At 34.6% G+C, this 22,749-nt stretch overlaps 2 protein-coding genes and 5 non-coding genes across 11 annotated transcripts; 2 read left to right on the forward strand and 5 right to left on the reverse strand.

Annotated features, from left to right (window-relative positions):
- The first annotated feature begins 2,175 nt into the window (after positions 1 to 2,175).
- On the forward strand, positions 2,176 to 6,117 carry LOC110759733 (cysteine synthase). Of its 2 annotated transcripts, none has more exons than XM_021961841.2 (11): positions 2,176 to 2,329; positions 3,016 to 3,070; positions 3,178 to 3,287; positions 3,505 to 3,562; positions 3,902 to 4,165; positions 4,250 to 4,387; positions 4,503 to 4,554; positions 4,893 to 4,972; positions 5,301 to 5,360; positions 5,530 to 5,610; positions 5,769 to 6,117. In XM_021961841.2, the coding sequence occupies exons 2-11, from the start codon at positions 3,029 to 3,031 to the stop codon at positions 5,859 to 5,861; spliced, it is 978 nt and encodes a 325-aa protein (XP_021817533.1). In that variant the 5' UTR covers positions 2,176 to 2,329; positions 3,016 to 3,028; the 3' UTR covers positions 5,862 to 6,117. The 2 variants fall into 2 exon arrangements, with proteins under 2 accessions (XP_021817533.1, XP_088111032.1); XM_088254906.1 differs by lacking the exon at positions 2,176 to 2,329 and adding an exon at positions 2,335 to 2,410.
- Positions 6,118 to 6,450: 333 nt separating this feature from the next.
- On the reverse strand, positions 6,451 to 6,610 carry LOC148293455 (U1 spliceosomal RNA). The gene has a single exon (XR_015836903.1). It is a non-coding gene; the product is annotated as a U1 spliceosomal RNA (small nuclear RNA).
- Positions 6,611 to 7,452: 842 nt separating this feature from the next.
- On the reverse strand, positions 7,453 to 7,614 carry LOC148293456 (U1 spliceosomal RNA). The gene has a single exon (XR_015836892.1). It is a non-coding gene; the product is annotated as a U1 spliceosomal RNA (small nuclear RNA).
- Positions 7,615 to 8,201: 587 nt separating this feature from the next.
- Positions 8,202 to 8,362, reverse strand: LOC148293457 (U1 spliceosomal RNA). The gene has a single exon (XR_015836870.1). It is a non-coding gene; the product is annotated as a U1 spliceosomal RNA (small nuclear RNA).
- A 2,439-nt stretch (positions 8,363 to 10,801) lies between these two features.
- Positions 10,802 to 10,956, reverse strand: LOC148293458 (U1 spliceosomal RNA). Its single transcript, XR_015836914.1, has one exon. It is a non-coding gene; the product is annotated as a U1 spliceosomal RNA (small nuclear RNA).
- Positions 10,957 to 11,943: 987 nt separating this feature from the next.
- LOC148293459 (U1 spliceosomal RNA) lies at positions 11,944 to 12,104 on the reverse strand. The gene has a single exon (XR_015836881.1). It is a non-coding gene; the product is annotated as a U1 spliceosomal RNA (small nuclear RNA).
- Positions 12,105 to 15,146: 3,042 nt separating this feature from the next.
- Positions 15,147 to 19,001, forward strand: LOC110759786 (cysteine synthase-like). Of its 4 annotated transcripts, none has more exons than XM_021961917.2 (11): positions 15,147 to 15,341; positions 16,208 to 16,267; positions 16,414 to 16,523; positions 16,664 to 16,721; positions 17,001 to 17,264; positions 17,339 to 17,476; positions 17,576 to 17,627; positions 17,968 to 18,047; positions 18,343 to 18,402; positions 18,515 to 18,595; positions 18,727 to 19,001. In XM_021961917.2, the coding sequence occupies exons 2-11, from the start codon at positions 16,229 to 16,231 to the stop codon at positions 18,814 to 18,816; spliced, it is 972 nt and encodes a 323-aa protein (XP_021817609.1). In that variant the 5' UTR covers positions 15,147 to 15,341; positions 16,208 to 16,228; the 3' UTR covers positions 18,817 to 19,001. The 4 variants fall into 4 exon arrangements, with proteins under 4 accessions (XP_021817609.1, XP_021817611.1, XP_088111196.1 ...); XM_021961919.2 differs by lacking the exon at positions 15,147 to 15,341 and adding an exon at positions 15,652 to 15,710; XM_088255070.1 differs by lacking the exon at positions 15,147 to 15,341 and adding an exon at positions 15,761 to 15,877.
- Positions 19,002 to 22,749: the final 3,748 nt, after the last annotated feature.

Below are 22,749 nucleotides of genomic sequence, written 5' to 3' on the forward strand. Positions count from 1 at the left end.
CGAAGTATTTTTTTAAATTTTTTTTTTTCTTTTGGTCAAGTTTTTTTAAAATTTATTGCTACATCTTATTTGAGCCTTTGATCGTTGAACCAGACGCTATAATATGTCTCCATCCATTGTTGAAATATTCAAATGTGATATTCCGCATACCGTAATTATCAATAACAAATAATTACGAAAAGTTTTTTTTTTTTGGTTAATAATAATTCCAAAGTTCTATCCCGACTTATTCACCATTGTGGCAAATCTGCCAACATACCTTTCGTGCAATACAACAAATTAAGAAGTGTTAATATTATTATTATTTTTTTAAAGGTAAATGGATGTAGATATAGGCTTAGTCAAGTTGGTCAAAACGAATGTATTCCTCACTCTACTCCGCACTCGAGTTAGAATTCCCCTTTATATATTTTAAATTAATTTAAAGTATAATATCTTTTATATAAATAAAAAGAGAGAATAATAAAAGTACCCCTCACATTGGGGAACGGGAAGCATAATGCAATAAAATCATGCTCAAAGGATAAAACTAAATCATTATGTCTACCAGACCAAAAAAAATATCATTATGTCTAGTATGATATTATTTTATGACTAGTATCATTATGTCTAGTATGCTAATTTGGGGATATGATTTCCCCACTTCCTTTTTCTCCACTTACACTCTCTTTTACTTTTTAATACTTTTTAATCAATTATATTCCTTCCCTTTCCTATTATACCCTTACCCTAGTTTTACTTCACTTTTATATTAATTCTTTTTCTTTATACTTAATTTTCCAACTTGAACTCCATTTTTAGTATATTTTTCTTCATTTAATCGAGTAAGAAATTAAGGTTTTTTTCCCTTTAATACTGAAAATGGAGTGTAAGTTAGAAAATTAAGTATAAAGAAAAAAAAAATATAAAAGTGAAGTAAAAAAGAAATTATGTAGGATAAGGATAAAATAGGAAAGAGAAAGAACAAAATTGATTAAAAAGTATTAAAAAGCAAAAGGGAGTATAAGTGAAGAAAATGGGAGTGGAGAAATTAGCTCCCCTAATTTATTCCCCATTTTTTATTTTAAAAATAGAACCAATAGAGGCTGTTCATGATGCACATGATCAAGTGCTTCTACAGAATATAAATAAATAAATAAATTGATGAATAATTGTTATTGGCACCATAAAAGTAAGAATATTTATAATTTATTTTGATTTCCCTTTCTTAATCTATATATATAAAGCAAAAGGCAGAGAATGGTGAAACATTCAAAATACCATAAAATGCCCTTGGTTAATGCAAACATTAAGAATTGAAATTATTAATTCAATGAGGATAATATGGTAAATTCACACTTTTTCATATTTAAAAAAATTAAAATTAAAAGAAAAATAAGATAAGGACCTATTTTTATGGAACACAACTACCCATTATCCTTTTTATTTCTAAAACAAATTTTAATTTTTTTTAAAAAAAGCCTTTCGCAGGCGCGGAAGCGCGTGCGGAGAGGCTAGTCTCTATATATAAAGCAAAAGACAGAGAATGGTGAAACATTCAAAATACCATAAAATGCCCTGGTTAATGCAAACATTAAGAATTGAAATTATTAATTAAATGAAGATAATATGGTAAATTCATACTTTTTCATATTTAAAAAGATTAAAATTAAAAGAAAAATAGGATAATTGATCTTATTTTTATGGAAAACAACTATTCATTATCTTTTTTAATTCTAAAATAAAATTTTAAAATTTTAAAATAAAGTCTCTCACAGGTACGGAAGCGCGTGCGGAGAGGCTAGGATCAATTATAATAAAAACCACGATAACAATATTAAGTTGTAACTTGTAAAAAATAAAAAACAGTTCATAGACAAATAAAAATAAAAACAAAGGAACCAAGGTGGTTGGTGTGAGTGGTTCGGCACTCTCATTCCTTAAGAGAGGTTAGGGGTTCGATCCCTGCTCTCGTACGGAGTCACCACTTTGGCCAACACTTTACCCCTTACGGGCCGACCTGGTGTGAGTGGGGATTAGTCTGGGTTGTGGTTAAGGCTTAAGGTGTCATCCATAGTTGGGGCCCATCCAGGACCACCTCATGGTTCAGACAAAAAAAAAAAGAAAAACAAAGGAAAATATTTAATATGCCGTTGTTTTTTATTTTTGAAGAAGAAGCCAGCGGATGACAATGATAATACGGAAAAATAAAAAAGGCTCCAAAGACGTAAAGCCAGCTGAAATTTCTTTAAATCTCCGCAACTCTCTCACTTTTGTCATTTGTGTTCCTTCAGCTCTGAGCTCAGATCCTGGCCATCCTTAAAGTCTCAACTTCCAAGTCAAGCTGGTGGTAAGCTTCCAAAACTCTCTTTCATTTCGTTTCAGTCTTATATTTCTTTCAGCTCTTTGCATTGCCAGGAGTCTCAAGCAGGTTTGATTCACTTCATACTTTCTTGTTCTTCTTTCATGATTTAATATGTTTGGATTTTTTTTTCCAATCAATTTCTTGTTTTTTAAAAGGAAAAATCTTTAGATTCTCGAAACATGCAGTTTCCTTTTTCATTTGATTGATGTGTCATGATCGTGGATATGGGATTGGTTACTGAGATGGTTGCTGATGTGAAGTCACAAGCTCTAAAATATGCAATTTTCTTTTTCATCTGATTGTTGTATCATGATCCTGGATATGGAATTGGTTATTGAGATGGTTGCTGATGTGAAGTCATATGCTGTTTGGCTGCTGACAAAACGGAGGAAAGAAATTAAACTAATACTTTGAAGTGTTAAATCTCCTATTGCTCACTTGCTCTTGTCTCCAGAAAGGAAAAACAAAAACAGAAGAAGATCAACTCAGTTTTTAAAGTGTTTATAAAGTTCAAAGTCACACACAATAGTTACTTCTTTTCTTCTTTTTTTTACTTTTTTTAATTAAAAATAAATAAAAATCTTGGTATTTGTTTTAGTTGTTCTTTGAAAGCTGACTTATTTAGAATTTTACGTATTGATTATTGCTGATACTCTTCATTTTCTTAACAGTTGACTGATAAAGATGGGGGAGGAGAAGTCTGGGATTGCAAAGGATGTCACTGAAGTAAGTTGTACCCCATTTAGTTTCATAATGTTTAACCTTTTGGGTGTCTGAATATTATATGATATTTTGCTGATTGAATGTGTTTATTCATTGTGATTGTTATACAGTTAATTGGTAAAACACCATTGGTGTATCTCAACCATGTTGTAGATGGCTGCGTAGCAAAAATTGCTGCTAAGCTGGAGATGATGGAACCCTGCTCTAGTGTCAAAGACAGGTTAGCTAATTCTGATTGGAATATTTATCAGTTGCACACACTGCTGTTGTTTGATTGGGATTTTTTTCATGAGACTGCTTTGTTCAGTGTTATTGTTGTGAAGTTGGACTTATATGTAAGCTGAAGTCAATTCCGAAGTGGGTCTCCAAGAGAAATTTCCATGGCCCAGTTCCATGCAATCAGTTGAAAACTTAGAATGATGATTTGTTCATTGTAGGATCGGATACAGTATGATTAAAGATGCTGAGGAGAAAGGTCTCATTAAGCCGGGTGAGGTTAGTATTCATGTCTTCCTTATCTAGACAAGTGAAATAGGTTTTCTGAATCCAAGTGGCGCCTGTCTTTGAAACTCAAATAGAAATGTCTGTTATTATCTGCTATGATTTCTGCCATTCAATCCCCAACTTGGTTTAGATATCAGTCAATCATTTGCAATTTCTTCTTTCAAGTTTTATTTGTGATGTTCCCTCTGCATGTGTAATGTAAAAAATTAAAATGTTAGGTATTTTTCTTTACTTTTTCACGGTCTAATAGTGTTCTGGTTCTGTTTGTGTAATTAATGAGGTAAAAGAGAAACTTTTGATATGACAATTTTTTCTTGTTTCATGTTATAGAGTGTCCTGATTGAACCTACGAGTGGCAATACTGGCATAGGATTGGCATTTATGGCAGCTGCTAAGGGTTACAAACTAATAATCACCATGCCTGCTTCAATGAGTCTCGAAAGACGAACCATTCTTCTAGGATTTGGGGCTGAGCTTGTCCTCACAGATCCAGCCAGAGGCATGAAAGGGGCTGTTCAGAAGGCAGAAGAGATTGTGGCAAAGACACCTAATGCATATATGCTGCAGCAATTTGAAAACCATGCCAACCCAAAGGTGAAAATTTTATGTCATGTTTTTTTTGTTAATATAACTTGCTGTCTGGATAGACTGCTGGAAAGATATTTCTGGTCTGTTCAGGTACACTATGAAACTACTGGACCAGAAATCTGGGAAGGCTCTGGTGGTAAAGCCGATGCCTTTGTTTCTGGGATAGGAACAGGAGGTACAATAACAGGTGCTGGGAAGTACCTCAAAGAGCAAAACCCAAACATCAAGGTTGGCCGTCTCTTTGCATATTATAATTTAGAGGATAATAATTATTCAATTTTTTTATAATCCCTTTATCATTATTTCTCATAATGCTGACTTGCCCCTTGCTTTTTATGTTTAGCTATATGGTGTAGAACCAGTTGAAAGTGCTGTTTTGTCTGGAGGGAAACCCGGTGAGTCATGATAACCCGCTTGTCACGAACACATGGGTGTTGGCCCTTTTGATCTGGGCTGCAGCCTCATTATTTAGAGTTCAATAAACTTCATTTTTCGGGCCCAAGTTAAATGTCTGTAAAGTGGACCTGTAACTGTCCCTTAAGAATTTCAAAAGAAAAGTCACCTAGATACCCACGTGCTAGAAAATTAGTGTTAAATGACAATCCTAGATTCAGACTAGTCTAGCGTCGGCAGATGATATTGAGTACAAAATGTTCGCTAGAGAATTTTTGCAACATCTTCTCATATGCTCCTTTTCTAAATTTGATGATCTGTGTACTTCTCTATATCTCAGGCCCTCACAAGATTCAAGGAATTGGTGCTGGCTTCATCCCTGGAGTTTTAGATGTCAACTTGATTGACGAAGTTATTCAAGTAAGCACTAAAACTTGTACTTGGCATTATTTTCCACTGAAGACTTGTGGTTATTAATTGTAATGATTGATATTTTTGAAGTCTTACTACCATTATTTTATTTTTTTTGGTGGGGGCTTTGATTATTTTCTTTATTAATCTGTCTAGGAAATATCATTGTTTGAGCTTTTAATTTCATCGCAAGACTTATATGAGTATGCTCATGATGATATCGATAAGTTATATGCAGTGCCACTTTTTTCATTAATTTTGTGAAATTGAAAACTTTCCTTCCAAGCTGCAAGTTTATATTTTGAGAGCTAAACCAATCTTTCTATGGCTTTTGCAGATATCAAGTGAAGAAGCTATAGAAACTGCTAAGCAGCTTGCATTGAAAGAAGGTTTGCTGGTAAGTCCACAATTGTGAATGAACTGTTTGAACAAGAACTTCTCTTGGTTCTTTTAGCATGCTATTGAATTCTGTCATGAATTTTACAATCTTCGGTATTCTGGTTTCCTGTGGTTGCTTCCATTGTTCCATCTTTTCTATTTTGATTTACGATTAACATGTATTGCAGGTGGGGATATCATCCGGTGCTGCTGCTGCTGCTGCGATTGAAATTGCAAAGAGGCCAGAAAATACTGGAAAGCTCATTGTTGTAAGTCATATTATTAACTGCAGTAGGTTTTCAACAACATATTGGACCACTGAGCTTGTTGTTTAAGCATGTTTCCTGCATAGTTTGCACAAACTGACAGGAATGGTATGTTCCCTTAAGATTGACTGGATCACCTTTTCATTTCTAAATGCGTACAGGTGGTCTTCCCCAGCTTTGGAGAGCGTTATCTATCCTCTGTGTTGTTCGAATCTGTAAAGCGGGAGGCTGAGAATATGGTTTTTGAGCCCTGAGATGTTCTGTAGCTTCGAAAGGAACTGTACAAATTTTATGATTTGCGAGGCAGAGAGTATGATTATCAAGCTGCACCGTGTTTTCGCTTTGACTGCTTTTGCTTCTTGACATGAGTCTCAATAAATGCTATGAAGAATAATTTGCTGCCTTTTCTGTTTGTAATAGAATTTAAAAACAGTTTGTATGGCTTACTAATTCAAGAACCTTTACATCCTTGTGAGATTATTCAAGTTGGTATGATGTGTTTTAAGAAAATTAGCAGCATTTTATCTTAAATATTATGCAAGGATTGGTATCAATGAAGCAATTTATGGATGGTTAACAGAGAAGGTCCAGATGAATTTTACTAAAAATTATTTTTGCATGTCGCTGCAGAATTGAAGGGATAAATTAATATTTATTGGACTTCGAATTTATACTAAACTAACCGACAAAAGTAAAATCAACTTGAGGAAGCAAAGTAATGGATGGGAAAACATGCTGATTTAGAATCAATTCTGAATGGATATATCATACTAGACAAAAAGGTAAAATGAGAGATGAGCCTGTTTTGCTAGCCAGCAGCTGAAAGTTGATACTGAATTGAGGCAGGGGCCGCGCGAACGCAGCCCCCACTACAACAAATTATGACGTTGGCTCTCCTCCGTTGAGGAGACCATAGGCGGGCACCCCTCCTAAGTGCAATGAAGGTCACCAACCCAAGCCATGAGCCTTCTTGATCGCCCATAGACCTCGTCCAGGTAAGTATGTTTCAAAGTGCCCCTTGTTCCTTTTTAATACACTAGTCTCCCTTTCCACTTCTTGTGCATTTCCGATGTGGTACTTGAAGCTACTATCTAAAATGTTGGAAAAAAGTGTCAGAAACACATACGATTTGACAAACTTAATTAATCCAGAGAAACACTCGACTCTTTTTACCCTTTTGAAATATTGAGCGTCAGGGTTATAAGTAAAATATTAAGAAGCATATACGAAAAGTAAAACCTTAGCGGTGAAAAGTTGCATGTTTTCTCCTCTAAAGTCCAACACAAAATAATAAAGGAAATAAGAAAGGAAACTGGTCATAGAGTCTCATATATCAACAAAGACCCACTAGTGTAGTAGTTTGGAGCAATTGCTCTCCAAGGCAAGGTTTTGGGTTTAGATCCTAGCTTCCGTATTGTGTATGTAAGTTTAGGATATTATCGCCCCTCTAAATAGAAAATGTCCTAAAAAAAAATAGTCTCATAAATAAGGGTTTTGTAGGTTTAGGTGCGCAGCTACAATATAATTGACAAATACAGCTGCTGATGAAACTCGATTGAATTTCACAATGAATGATTTTCTGAGTGTGATTTAATTGCAGCACATCAGAAGCTTTCTCTCCGCTCTACCAAGTCTGACATCATAAACGCATTTAACCTCAATAATTTGCCTTAACAGCAGCAATTAGTTTATGGGATTCATGAGCAGCAGCAGCAAAAATAAATCGGAAAAAAGAGACGAAGTAAATATAACAGCAGAAACAAATGCAAGTTTAGACTCTATATTTTAAATAATTTGCTAATGGGCTTTTACGTTGAGAACTTGGAATGTTTGTCTATAGAATTGACAGGGGCCGCGCGAACGCAGGCCCCCACGGCAACAAATTATGACGTTGGCTCTCCTACAGTGAGGAGACCATAGGCAGGCACCCCTCCTAAGTGCAATGGAGGCCACCAACCTAGGCCATGAGCCTTCTTGATCGCCCATTGACCCCGTCCAGGTAAGTATGTTTTAAAGGCACCACCTCTTCCTCCTTTATAGTACGCGCATGCCATTTGTTTTTCGTGTTCTTCGATGTGGGACAACCGAGTTAAAATTACCGTGGTTTCCTATGTTCCAAAATACATGGGCACTGCTCCATGTTTCTTATTGCTCTGGCACTGAGTCTGAGTATCGATCAAGCAGAGGTAATATTCTTTGACTCAATATATAATAAATCTCTTAAGTTTTCCTTTCTTTTTTGGCAAACGCATGGTTCGAACACCACACATGAAGGTTTGGCTTTTATGGTGTAAATTGTTCTTAAGACCATAAATCTTCAAACCAGATTTCTTAGTTGCTGTCTGTTTTCTCCAGAATTCATAGTTGCTGTGCTCTCTCTCTGCTTATCTATTGCTTGTATAATCAAAGCAGACTTCAGATCATAATTCATGAAACCTTCAAATTCCATAGAATTCAACCAAAATAAAATTGAAAATTATCAAATTCACATACAACTCCAAGGTTGTGAAAATTTAAAAAATCAAGGCACATCGGAAGAAAATAATCTATTTAATCAATTGAAAGAAGTCTGAAAAAGCTTGGATTATTTTTGAGCAGGGGCTGCGCGAACGCAAGCCCCCATTGCAATAAATTATGACGTAGGCTCTCCCACTTGGGGAGACCTTAAGCTAGCACCCCTCCTAAGTGCAATGGAGGTCACCAACTTAGGCCATGAGTCTTCCTGATCACCCATCGACCCCGTCCAGGTAAGTATGTCGACAAGTTGCTCCTTAGTCCTTATTTATAGCTCGTCCTCTGGTCTCTTATTGTTATTTTATCGATGTGGGATCCTTGCAAATATTGACCCCCTCCTATCCTATATGCAAGCTGAGACTCAACATCTCCCCCCCCCCCCCCCAATCTCCACATTGAGATCTTATATGGGATACAAATTATAGGCCTTAATTGAACCACCAGGATGAAATCTAATATGGGATGATATAGTTACATAGAGTTTCCTGCATTACTACTTGCTCTCTTGACAAGCGGTGTTCTTCTATATGCTCCAAAGTTACGCTTACATTATTTTTTGTTATACTATGACTTTGATGGGTCAAAGATTGACCAATTCAACGAAGAAATTGAAATATTGAGTTTTTTTTCTTCTTCTCAATTATATCCCTAAATTCATAACAGTCAAATATTATCTTTATATTTTATATATACAAGGGACAGTACTATTAACAAACTAACCTGGGCTATAGCCTAGGAGGCTTGTTTTTTTTAAGACTAAAATAATACCCTAGCCTAAGCCAATCTAATTAACTAATCCCCACTAGGCTGGCTAACCAACCTAAAAAAAACCCCACACTCTTATCGATTGGCTGCACCAGTTCCAAGGCTGCTTCTTCTCAACTCTACATAGGTCTTTTCCCTCCACCTTTGTATTGGGCTATTGTTTTTTGGGGAATTCTAGTAACTATGCTAATTTGGAAAATGATTATTTTGAATATATATTATTTTAAATATATGTTATTTTAATAGAGGTATCGAATACGGGGTTTTTGAGGGGTAAGGCCCATTATGTACCCCGTGTATTTTTTTGTTATCAATGAAATTCATTCGTACCGTCGAGTTTTCAGTAAATTTGTACGTAAGGTAAATTTAGTCCACTTCATTTTCAAATCATGAGTCCGTCCCTATATACTTAATGCATAAACTTGTTTTTTTCACTAAAGCAACTAACAAATAACAAAATCAATCAACTCAATAGAAATATTGAGTTCCTTTCTCCTCAAATTTAGAACTCGAAATAATCAAATATTAGCTTTATAGTTTATATAGATTCAAAGCATAAACTTGTTTTTTCACTAATTAATATATAACAAAATAAACAAGGGAATTGGAAAATGGCTCACAACTACATTCATTATTCGTCATTTGCCACATTGCATCATGGTTGAAAATAATTACCATGCATAATGACATTTTATTAAAGTTTGACCGTAGTTCTTATGAAAAGAAAAAATAATAATCAAAATCACACGTATATTTTATGAAAATATTATAACTAAAATGTGACATAAATAACATATAATCAATCGGTGATAACAATGGTGTATGATGATGAAATGTTATTAGCAAAATTACACTTAAAAAAAATTTAACTTTTTCAAAATGCGCCATATGTATGTTTTATGAAAAGATAACAGCTAAAATGTGATAAAGTAATCGGTGATAATGGTGTATGATAATGAAGCTATAATCATGCAGAAATTAATTTCTATAAGGTGAAATAATTTGACAGAATACAATTAGTATAGAAACTTATGGCTCATTTGGGAGTGATTCTGGAGAGATCAATAATCCCTTTTATGGAGAAGCACATGCTTCAAAAATTACTTAAAATTACACCTAGCATTCGTGTCGTGTTTGCAGTGTTCGTGTCGTGTTCGCATCAACACGCTTTTCTTAACGGGTTCACATGACATGACACGATAAGAAAACGGGTGGAAAATGTCAAACACGAACACGACCCGTTACAATTCGCAAATCACACGACATGACATGACCCGTTTCACCCGTTAAGAATTAAAAAAAAATATTTTAAAAAAAAACCACGGAGAGAATCGCTGCGTAGCCCCCCTTTTCCTCTCTCTCCTTTTTCCCCAATCCATAAACCTCCATTAATGACACAACCAGTGAGAGAAAAGGTTCGCTGAAGGAGGAGAGAGAGAGTGGCAAAGTGAGAGAGAAGAACATAAAAGAGAGCTATGTTTGGTTTATGAGAAAAATAATGAAAAGAGAAGAAACTTACGAAGAGAAAGATAGTGGAAGAGCTGGGGGAATGGGGGAGGAAGAGAAGAAAGAGGAGAAAAAAGAAAAAACATATATATAAATTTACAAAAATACCCCTAAGTTTAACGGGTTAACGAGTATTCGCGAATTTACACGGCACGACCTGTTAGACGGGTGGTGCTAGAGGCACCAACTTTGGGCACCAACTTGCTCACCAACTCTCTAATAGAGGTGGAGCCCGCCAGTACAACGGGTCTCATGCTCTATTAAAGAGTTGGTGCCCAAAGTTGGTGCCTTTAGCATTTTCCATATTACTAAGTCTACTTAAAATCACTTTTTGGAGATCCAAAATTACTCCTAAACAAGATGAAATAGACATAACAGAAAGGAACAAAATTTTGAAAATGGAATTTAGGAGGGCCGCGCGTACACAGCCCCACTACCACAAATTACGACGTACAGTCTCCTCTAGGGAGATGTTAGGCAAGTGCACCTCCAAAGTGCAATGGAAGCCACCCACCTAGGCCATGGGCCTTTTTGATCACCCATAGACCCCGTCCAGGTATGTAAGTTGTAACGTGGACCATAGTTTTGTATTTATCCCCCAACACTAATCTCCACCTTCTGTACGTTTCCAATGTGGGACATTCGACCCAACCAAAGTCTGGAAACTTAAATTAATCGCAGCCGACCCAACCAAGGATTTCTGGCACTCCCTAATTCATTACACCATTATTTTATGGTCCTTGTGCTTCATCAAATTTGTTGAAAATGAAGAGCTTGAGATTGATGCTGCAGCCTTAACTTTTTAGCTTTGTTCCCAATTTTTAACCTGCAAAACCAATACTTGCATCGCTTGCATTGTATTAAGTTATAAGCTTTATGACCCCCAAAAAAAAAAAAAAAAAAGAAGTTATAAGCCTATAACTATGATATTCCACATAGACAAAAAAGCAAGATTTCAAAACATGAAATTTCTATAAGAAATGAAGGATGGAGCTTGAGCAAGTGAAGCTAGCTGAACTCAGTTCATCAATTCCTTAAGTTGTCCTTTTTTTAAAAAATTTATCAAAGCCAGAAAAAGGGGATGTTTCTTTACTTACTATGAGTAGCCATTTAAAGCAAGAATAGCAATTTGCTCACCAAGCTGCAAAGGAAATGGATAACCAGCGTCACCCATCTCAGTATCAACACCAAAGTGTGAGTGGAAAAGGACAGGCTCACTCACTAACACCAGAGCCAAAGTCTTTTGATAGGAACTTACAACAAACTTTACAAATTATAATTGGCTAGGAAGAACCAAACACCGGAGCCAAAGTCTCCCAATTCTTTACAGCATCGAACTCAAAAATTACAATTGGCTAGGAAGAACCCAACCCCCTTGAGAATCAAAATTAAATTTGGGTATAAGATTGGCACGAAAATTACTGCTTTTTCCAAAATATTGCACTGAAATTTGGGCAGGGGCTTGCGTTCCCTTGAGAATCAAAATTAAATTTGGGTATAAGATTGGCACGAAAATTACTGCTTTTTCCAAAATATTGCACTGAAATTTGGGCAGGGGCTGCGCGAACGCAAGCCCCCACAGCAACAAATTATGACATTGGCTCTCCTACTTGAGGAGACCATAAGCAGGCACCCCTCCTAAGTGCAATGGAGGTCACCAACCTAGGCCATGGGCCTTCTTGATCGCCCATAGACCCTGTCCAGGTAAGTATGTTCCAACATGCTCATCCTTTCATATTTATACGTGCCCACCTCAACTCTCCAGCCTTTACTTGGGCGATGTGGGACAAGTACACGCATATTGGTTTTACTAATTGTGCTAGTGGTATTGCAAAGCAAGTTCCCTGGTTTCACTAATGGTCTTGAAGGGTACTTATTATTAATAATTACAACTTGTGTCCCTTCCAGCAGGCTAGTGACTTTCTATCTTTCACTTATTTTTCTTACCCTTCAAGCTGTAGATCTTTTCCTCTGTTAGTTTGCATTTTTCTTTGTACATTTCTTGCATGAATTATTAGAAGTCAGCTTAGAGATTTATGAAATGAGGAATGAGAACGGCATACTTTGTACATACTAGTAAAGATTGTTTTGTGATTTTCAAGATTACAAGATGAGGTCAGGGAGCAAGGTATTAAATATCGATAATATCCCCGATATTATCCCGATAATATCTGATTTTTGGGGGTCCGATATTTTAACAACAAACCATAATGTTATCGTCAATATATCGATATTATCCCGATAATATCCCGATAATATCGGGAAGATATTTTCAACATTTTTATGAATGATTTGGGCAATATATCGAGATATTATCGATAATATTCCGATAATATCCTGATAATATCCCGATACGAAACCCAAAAATATTTATATACATGGTATTTGTGAAAACCATTTTACTCCTTCAACACCTTAACCACCATATCACTTATGTTTTTGTGAAAATACTAAAATATTTATATATATACATGGTTTTGTTTTGAATTCTTTTTGCAAGAAACAAATTTTCACATGAGATGAGTAGTAACTATGGCTATACTCATAACCAACCATTTCCCTACCCCTCATATCTCATTTCTGTTGGGATGGAATCAAGCGACTCATGGAAAGAATCCGAGACTCAATCTTCAAATGATTTTGCTTATGGACAACGTCAACCAATCTCGGATCCATATGGGTGGCATGTTAACAATTACATGCAAAACTATTTTGGGGATTTATCATTTGATGACTATTCTTCAAAATATACTTACTCTACACATAGAGATGATGAAGATAGTGAAAATTTTGAACCTCATAGGAACTCTATGTGGTACTAAGTCACTCATGTATCTTACCATGCAATGTATAAAGTGTAAAATATTGTAGTAATTCATTATATATAAATGATTATGGTGTGTTTAATCTTCTTTCATTAATTACTACATATTTTCTACACTTACGGTGTTTGCCAGCTCGCTATATAATCAACTTAAATCAGTTAAATCCATCATGCAATGCATTTTCTTCCAATTTTTTGTGATAAACTAATAGATAATTGACTAAATAAACATCCTGCAAAGTTTCAATAAAAATTTCCAAGTTTTTCTTACAATTTCCGTGGTTTTTATTCAATTTTTTCCGATACCGATAATATCCCGATATTTCCTGCGATATTTCCGTGTTTTTTAACTTCCGATATTTCCGATACCTCCGATATTTAAGACCTTGTCAGGGAGAGGGACACAGGCTTGCATATGAACAAAACAATGACAACAGTACAACCCGTGTTTGAACTCCTCAATAAGGTCACTTTCATGGCTTGGTCAAGATAGGACCATTCAAAAGGATCGTTTTTGGGGCTCATCTTGTATTCTTGAAAATCAATACTAGATAAGGAATCAGACCGCTTTTAGAAACGTAAAACAAAAGCAAACTCTCTTTGAAAATCAATATTAGTTCCTTTTTGGGCTCATTTTGTTTTTTCAACCTTATTCTGCAAAATCAGTATGTGATTCACAATTGCTGTTACAAAACAAATATCTTCACGTCAACTGTTTTATTGTATGAACCAAAACAAATCATGAAGATGCACGTAACAGCTGAGCCATGGTCAGCAGTTTGTGTGAAGACAAAAGGATCCCTACAATTAACTTTATTTAACGCATCTCGAGAGGTATTTGGAGACACAAACACCTGTGAGTCTTTGGGCATTTAAGAGCATCTCCAACCGATATGTCAAAAGTGCCACATAGACATTTAACAGCTAGAAATAACATCTCACACACTCCAACCGATGTGTCAAAGCTGATGTGGAATGAAGGCTGAAGATTGAGATGTTATTTTTGACATCCCAAAAGCAAGATGTCAAATGAATATTTTATTATTTTTTATTTTCTATTCTTTTTAATTAAAAATAAATCAACACTAAAATGTAATAAAATAATAATTTAATTTGACATATCGGGTGGAGTGTAAAACTGTGTAAGATGTCAAATTGTCACATCAGCCATCAAAATAAAATTTGATGTTTGGTATTTGACATCTCCCTTGGAGATGCTCTAACAATAATACAACGATCAAATCTTAATTAGATGTTGACCCGTTTTTCTTTTCTTTGCTGATTCCTCTTAATGAAATTTGTCATGTCTCTCTTTATCTTTTATTATGACTTAATCACAAAGTAACATTTGTCTTCTCTTTTTTAATTGTGAGAACAACTTCTTCTTCACTTTTACTTCACTTGTTAATTTTTTTTTTTTTAGGACCTTTCTTATTAAGAGGGTAATAACATACTAAACTCACACACACTATACGGATACTAAGACTCGAATCCATGACCTTTGCCTTAACTTTTTACCAAAACGGGAAAAGAAAAAATTTCCCCTTTTTTTTCACTTTGATTTTTCTCAACTCTTTTAAAAATAATAATTTTCCTTCCTCAATCAAAAATTTAAGTCTTTGTGACCCTTTTCAACTCCAACTTTAATAATCCCTCTACAACCAAGTTGTCATTGACAACATTTGTAGACATAGTTTCTTCATGGAGGTTTTTTTTAATACATTATCATGTTACCAAGTGAGAAATAAGAACAATGGGATTTTTTTTTCTTTTCTATTTTGGTAAAAAGTTAGTGGTTCAGTAAAAGTGAAAAAATGAAGAAGTTGTTTTGGCAATTAAAAAAGAGACGACACATATCACTTTGTGGTTGAGCCATTATAGAAGGTAAGAAGGAGTCCCTTCTTATGGGTAAGGTGGAAAGTATTGTCCATCAAAAAATAAAGTACTTACATAAAAAAACCAAAAAACCTCCCACATGTGCCTCATGGAAATGCAAAGAGCCAAACTTGAGAAATAGACATTCTAAACCAGTACTTAGCATTTTTCTGTCACTGAAACAAAGTACAATACAATATTTGCATTGAAAACTGCTTTCTTTCTTCTCTATCTTCCCCGCAGAGATAAGGTTTGCTCCGTTGTACTTTCTTGGTGGTTCTTATTTGATTTCCATTACTTGGTATTTCACTTGTAACTGTTCCTAAAATTATGCAGAGTTTTGTTCTTGGTCAACAGCTGGATGTAAAAAAATTCATTACCAGTGCTTCAAATTTTGAAAATCAGCTTGTTAATATTGGATACAGTTCTAAACTATTAATCTGTCTGGTGCTATGTTTATGGTGATGAAATTAATAATTGGCTTTGAAAAAACTTTGACTTTTGGGCTATCGGTGGTTTGGTCAAAAGGCTTGTACTTTGGGATTGCATTCAATATTGGGTAACTGTAACCTTTTTCATAAGACTGCTTTGTGTGAGCATTGATTCTGAACAATTTTGGGTAAAAGTACTGCCTTTTTAGTTAACTCTTTTGAAAATCTTCTTGTGATCTTTCTTTGATCTCTGTTTATATTTTTTGGCTGGTTTCCGACCGTTCATAATTGATGTGAATCATCTGCATAATTAGCGTCTTCAGATTCTGTTGACTACTCTTTTTCTATTTCCAAGGTCTGATTATGATGTTCATGAAGCTTGATTGAATTTTATTTTCTCATTTTTTGTTTGTTTATTTTGTTGGGTTGGTTTGTTTTTACTTGTTTTTACTTCAGAGTTTTAATTTTCATTTGTGTATGGATGTATGAAGCCATGTTTACTAAACGTTGTTGTACCTGTATACACTGTACAGTATTGAATGTAAAAATAGCTATCTTGGATGTTATTTCAGGCAAATGATTTCCTTGTTAGGATTTATGCATTATATCAGACATGGCTTTTCAAATAGCTTAATGGCAATGCGCTTATTCAGACTTTGTTTTCACTCTTTCATTTCTTTATCAGCTTACTGCCAGAAAAGATAACATGGAAGACAAGTGCGCAATCAGGAGAGATGTCACCGAAGTAATATTTCTATATGAAACTTACGCATTCAATGATGCTTAGCCTCTTTTTCATTTATCAGGTTTATTTATTTATTTTTATTTAATGATTATAAATATTTTACTTTGGCTTATGATTTGCTCTCTCTGTCTTCTTGATTCGTGCAGTTAATTGGAAATACCCCCTTGGTATATCTCAACAATGTTGTGGATGGTTGTGTAGCCCGAATTGCTGCCAAGCTAGAATCAATGGAACCCTGCTCTAGTGTGAAAGACAGGCATATTTTTTGTTAGTTTTTCCTCAGGAATATTGGTTTTGATTTTCCTAGTATGAAAACGATCCCGAAAGTAAGGGATATAGAATCTGGACTCAAAGATTAATATACTCATTTGGTCTTCAATAATTTTTTATATGCAGGATTGCATTTAGCATGATCAAGGATGCAGAGGATAAAGGTCTAATTACGCCAGGGAAGGTTCAAAACAAATACTCGCCATATCTATAGATGTTTATTTAGTCTGTAATGCATATTTTGCAGACAAACATGTTCAGATTATCCCTTACGCCTTCAAGTAGGCTTCAGCATCCTAAATCTATACATAAAGTTTCTTCTTCCTTTTCTGTTATTTTAAGGATATCAAGTTTGACTATATAGGGAATTTCCACTTATATCATCAGAATCGTGGAAGTGTTTCAAGTTTCAACTAACTAACTTGCTTGGGTTCTTGATATGCATAATTAATTGGCACTGAAGACTGTTCTTGTTGAGCCCACAAGTGGCAACACTGGCATTGGATTGGCATTCGTTGCAGCAAGCAAGGGTTACAAGCTTAAGATAACCATGCCATCTTCAATGAGTCTTGAGAGAAGAATTGTGCTCCTAGCTTTTGGAGCTGAGGTGTACCTCACAGATCCTGCCAAAGGCATTAAGGGAGTTATTGATAAGGCTGAGGAGTTGCTAAGCAGCACACCTAATAGTTATATGCTTCAGCAATTTGAAAATCCTGCCAATCCAAAGGTATTTTTGCAGTATATGTGACATGGCTACATGGTTGAAAGGATTTATGAATAATTTTGTAATACTTTGTGTAGGTTCATTACGAAACCACTGGCCCGGAGATATGGAGAGACTCAGGAGGGAAGGTTGATGCCCTGGTTTCAGGGATAGGGACTGGGGGTACCGTAACTGGTGCTGGGAAATTTCTTAAAGAGCAAAATCCAGAGATCAAGGTTGAGTTTTGTGTGTGTAATATACAACATATGAGAGAGAGAGAGATAAATTACAATATACATGGTCTAATGGTATGGTTTCTTTTGTTTAATGTCTAGGTGTACGGTGTAGAACCAGTCGAAAGTGCAGTCTTAAATGGTGGCCTACCTGGTGAGTTATTACAATGCCTGTGTCTCTGCACTACCTCTTTCTTGTGTGCTTGTGAAATTATTTTTCTTTTAAAACATATTACAACAGAACATCATGAAGCAGGTGCTAAGTTTTTCTGGTTATCACTTGTCATCCTGCCGAATAAAACAAAAGCAAGAAGTTAAGTTGATGTCATTAGAATGTTAAATCCAAAGTATTTTATGATAATTTTGATTCTTTTAAGTGGTACAATACGTGGATTTCAACAGCATGAAATTACTATTCCACAGTATTTGAGACTTCATTCTCCTATATTGACTGATGCTCATCTGGATACATAATATGCACACTCGTTTCAAAGGGAAGCATCTGATCCAAGGAATTGGTGCTGGTATCATACCTCAAGTTCTGGATGTAAGCTTGCTCAACGAAGTTATTCAAGTAAGTCTTGAACTTATTTACTGCAGTTCAAATTGAATTTACACATTTTTAATGAAGTATTCTGATAATGAAAATTTGATTTTACATGTGAAATTATCGACTTGCTCGTAATTGTACGAGTTCTTGTTGCATTTTGATGTGAACAGTTTGTTGCAGTATTATAATATAGAAACTAAATCATATATGCCTTCAATACAAGAAAAACATTTATTTGTGGTATGGTATCATTGTGCTAAGCGTATATACGATTGTGCTAAGCATCAACTTGACTGCTCATGTTTCTGTAACACTTTAGGTAACCAGTGAAGAAGCTATTGACACCGCTAAGCTGCTTGCCCTGAAAGAAGGTCTTCTGGTATGGCATCAATTAGTTGAAATGACTTTTAGTGTTATGGTGGTTCTAGGAGTTTGTTCCTCTCCATGTCTTTCCATCTATGATGCTGATTGTCAGAACAAATATTTTGCAGGTGGGGATTTCATCTGGTGCAGCAGCAGCAGCAGCATTGAAGCTGGCCAAGAAGCAGGAAAATGCTGGAAAACTCATTGTTGTAAGTCTATTGCGTTTTTTAATTGAAATAGAATATCTGTACTGCATTGGCTTAGAATTGTTATCCTATGAACTGCATTTTGCTCAACCAAACACTCCATTAACTTCTCCATTCATTTGTGGCTTCTGCAGGCTGTGTTCCCCAGCTTTGGAGAGCGTTATTTGTCTTCACCGCTCTTTGATTCCGCTAGGCATGAGGCGGAAAACATGACTGTTTACTGAAGTGTTGCTGAATTTCTTAAAATGCTTCTTATAGTTGCCTTGCTTCTTGAAATAATAAGAAAAACTTTGCTCTAGTTTGGATGGCAGTATGACCTCCAGCCTATAACGGCACTAGAGCCTTATTACAAACAATATTTGATTTATACGATTTATAACTGATTAAAAATAAATTATGGTTCGTGTAAGTTACCTTCCTGATAACCTCAGTACAAAATTGAACAATGTTTTGCACGGTGGTTCATAGAAAGCCAGTGCTAAAAGAAAAACACATATTTTGTTTATCTCATTAAAATAAGGTTTTTTATCACAAACGGTCCTTGAGATTTGTGAAATTATCACTTTTCATCCTTAAGTTTTTGTGTGTGACATTAATAGTACTTAACGTTAACCTATACGCATCAAAATTGTCTCAACCATTAGAAACTATGTTAAATTGCTAACGTGGAAGATAAGTGGTGCCCTACATCTCCCGAGACATCGTGACACTTGGCTAGGGTAAAAAAAAAATTGTAAACGTTTAAAATAAAAAACCATTAAGAATTTTTTTAAAATGAATAAATAACTTGAAAAATACGTAATTACTAATTAATATAATTAAATAAGTTTAAGACTAATTTAGTATAAAAAGAAATAAAAAACAAAGTCCACAAAATAATTTATGAAATTATTAAAATATAAAAATATTAATTTTTCACTAAGAAAATAATAATTATAACATAATTACTAATTAATATAATTAGTTATGACTCGATTAGGCTTGGAAATCTATATCATAATTACTAATTAATATAATTAGTGAATTTTAGACTCTAAACCCTAAATCCAAGTCTCGAACCAAAACCCTAGCTCCCGCACCCGTTTCAAAGCCGTTCTCAAGCCTTGAACCCCAACCATCAGCCTACTTCAGGGCACTTATGACTTGATTAGCCTTGGATACTCACATAACTCGACCTAAGGTTAGTACGACGTAACCGGACCTAACCCTAGTTAGTTGAGTACGCATTTTTTGGGAAGCGTCCCCTTTTTTAGGGCGGCCACGACCCCTCTTTTTGCCCAGACCAGAGGTGCACTGTATGATAGGCAAAAGATGAGAAGGATCATAACGAGGACCGTCATTTGCCACAAGCACTCTATTTGCTAAAGGCATCGTACCTAGAGTAGTTGCTAGATTATTGGCGGCGATGTCCACTTGTCCCCTAGGCTCCTCGCACATATTAACAGAAATATTAACTGTCCCCAGAGTATCATCATTGCCTACAACAGTGGTCGCAACATCGACGCTCTCCCTGTCTATCCTTTCACTTTGATCACCATCACATCCCACTGAAGAGGAACCATGACTTGCATGCTGAATTTCCAACTCCATAGAACTGAGGATTTTATTTTGTGCCTCCAAAAGACCAATAGCATCCACTTTATTCTTGTGAGTTCTGCATGGAGACAATGTCGTATCAACCAAGTTAGCAGCCTCAAGACTAGGAGATTGGTCGGAGTGAGTCCCCAATTCTGTTGGATCACTAGGCAATTTGCGCTACCAAGAGGCATCACCACGCAAATGGTGAACATAAGCAACAGTACTAGAAGATTCCACGACAGTGTGACGGGCTTGCGAGCCAATAGGCTTACCTCGCAAGTTTATCTCCCCTTTCAGACCCAAATAAGTTGTTGTAAAGTGATTTAGTGCATCCGAGGTGAGTTTTCCATTATTTTCTTCATGATTCTTCACACACTGACGAGTGGGATGCCCAATTACTCCACCGGCAAAACAGTATCCTGGCAAATATTCATAACAAAATTGAATCATCTTGCGGCTATACTTTTTGATAATTTTTTTTAATGAAAAATGACTCTCCTAGTTGCATTAGTTTATACTTTATATATATTAATTTGGTATAGCCGTGCGGCAATACGAATAAAATACATACATGTTTTATTCGGAAAAATGTCAAATTACAACTTAAAAGTTCGACCACTGTACAATATTTTAATATAATTTATTTACATTTTTAAATATATATTATTTGTGTTCAATAATATGAGATAATTATGTCTATAATACGTGAATTTTTTTATTATTATTGAAGATTTTATAATTAAAAAAATAAGTGTACAAAAAAATTGGCAAACCCAAATATAGCTGTAAGGCTATAACGTTTCTTTTATTAAAAAATTAGGAAACCCGAGTATAGCCGATCGGCTATACTATTTTCTTTGTAAAGAAAAACTGAAGTATAGCTGAATATTAAAAAATTGGAAAGTATAGCTGAATATAAAAAAATTATGAAAACGGACTATCCCAATTGCATTAGTTTATACTTTATAGATATTAATTTGGTATAGTCGTGCGGCCATACTATTTCTTTTTAAAAAATGGGAAAAAATCGAGTATAGCCACACGGCTATACTGTTTTTACTGAAGCATAGCCTTCCGGCTATACTATTCAATTAAAAAAAATAGTGAAAACAGACTATCCCAGTTGCATTAGTTTATACTTTATAGATATTAATTTGGTGTAGCCACACGGCTATATGAATGAAATACGCACTTGTTTTATACGGCAAAATTTTGTCAAATTACAACTTAAAAGTTCGGCCACTATATAATATTTTAATATAATTTATTTAAATTTTTTAATGTATATTATTTGTATTCAATAATATGTGATAATTATGTGTATACTATGTGAACTTTGTGTGTATTATTGAAGATTTTATAATAAAAAAATCCGTGCATGAAAAAATTTAAAAACACGAGTATAGCCGTGCGGCGATACTATGTATTTTTTAAAAATTGGAAAAACCGACTTTAGCCAGGCGGCTATACTGTTTCTTTAATACAAATTAGAACAAACGGGTATAGCTGGGCGGCTATACTATTTCTCTAGTATATATTATTTGTATTCAATAATATGTGATAATTGTGTGTATAATACGTGAACTTTGTGTGTATTATTGAAGATTTTATAATAAAAAATACATGTATGAAAATTTTTGGAAAAAAGGAGTATCGCTGCTCGGTTATACTATTTCTTTTTAAAAAAACAAAAAAAAACCGAGTATCGCCATTCGGCTATACTATTAAATAAATAAAAAATTATGAAAAAGGATTCTCCTAGTTGCATTAGTCTATAATTTATAGATATTAATATGGTATAGCCGCACGACTATATGAATAAAATACGTACATGTTTTATTCGGCAAAATTTTGTAAAATTACAACTGAAAATTTCGGCCACTTTATAATATTTTACTATAATTTATTTACATTTTAAAATATATATTATTTGTATTTAATAATATGTAATAGTTATGAGTATAATACGTGAATTTTGTGTGTATTATTGAATGTTTTGTAAAAAAATAAGTGTAGGAAAAAAATTGGAAAAACCGAGGATAGCCGCGCGGCTATACTATTTCTTTTAAAAAATTGGAAAAAAGAGTATAGCCTCGCGGCGATACTATTTCTTTTACAAAAATGGGAAAACCGATTATAGCCGTTTGGCGATACTATTTCTTTTTTTAAAAAATGGGAAAAAACAGAGTATAGCCGCTGGGCTATACAATTTCTTTAAAACCGGCTATACTGTTTATAAAAAACCGTAGTATAGCTGTATGGCTATACTATTTAATTAAAAAAAAATTTATGAAAAAGGACTCTCTTTGTTGCATTAGTTTATACTTTATAGATATTAATTTGATATAGCCGCGCGACTATACGAATAACATACATATATGTTTTATAAAAATTGTAGTATAGCTGTTCAGCTACACCATTAAATTAAAAAAATTATGAAAAAGGACTCTCATTTGGTTCGAGACTTGGATTATGGGTTTGGAGGCTAAAATTCATTTTTGGAATACTAAAAGAATTTTATAGGATTCTTAAATAATTCAAACTATTTTTAAAATATGTTCAAAATTTAAAAATAATTT

This window comes from Prunus avium, chromosome 6 (genome assembly GCF_965620075.1).
Source record: "Prunus avium chromosome 6, drPruAviu1.hap1.1, whole genome shotgun sequence".
NCBI lineage: Eukaryota > Viridiplantae > Streptophyta > Magnoliopsida > Rosales > Rosaceae > Prunus > Prunus avium.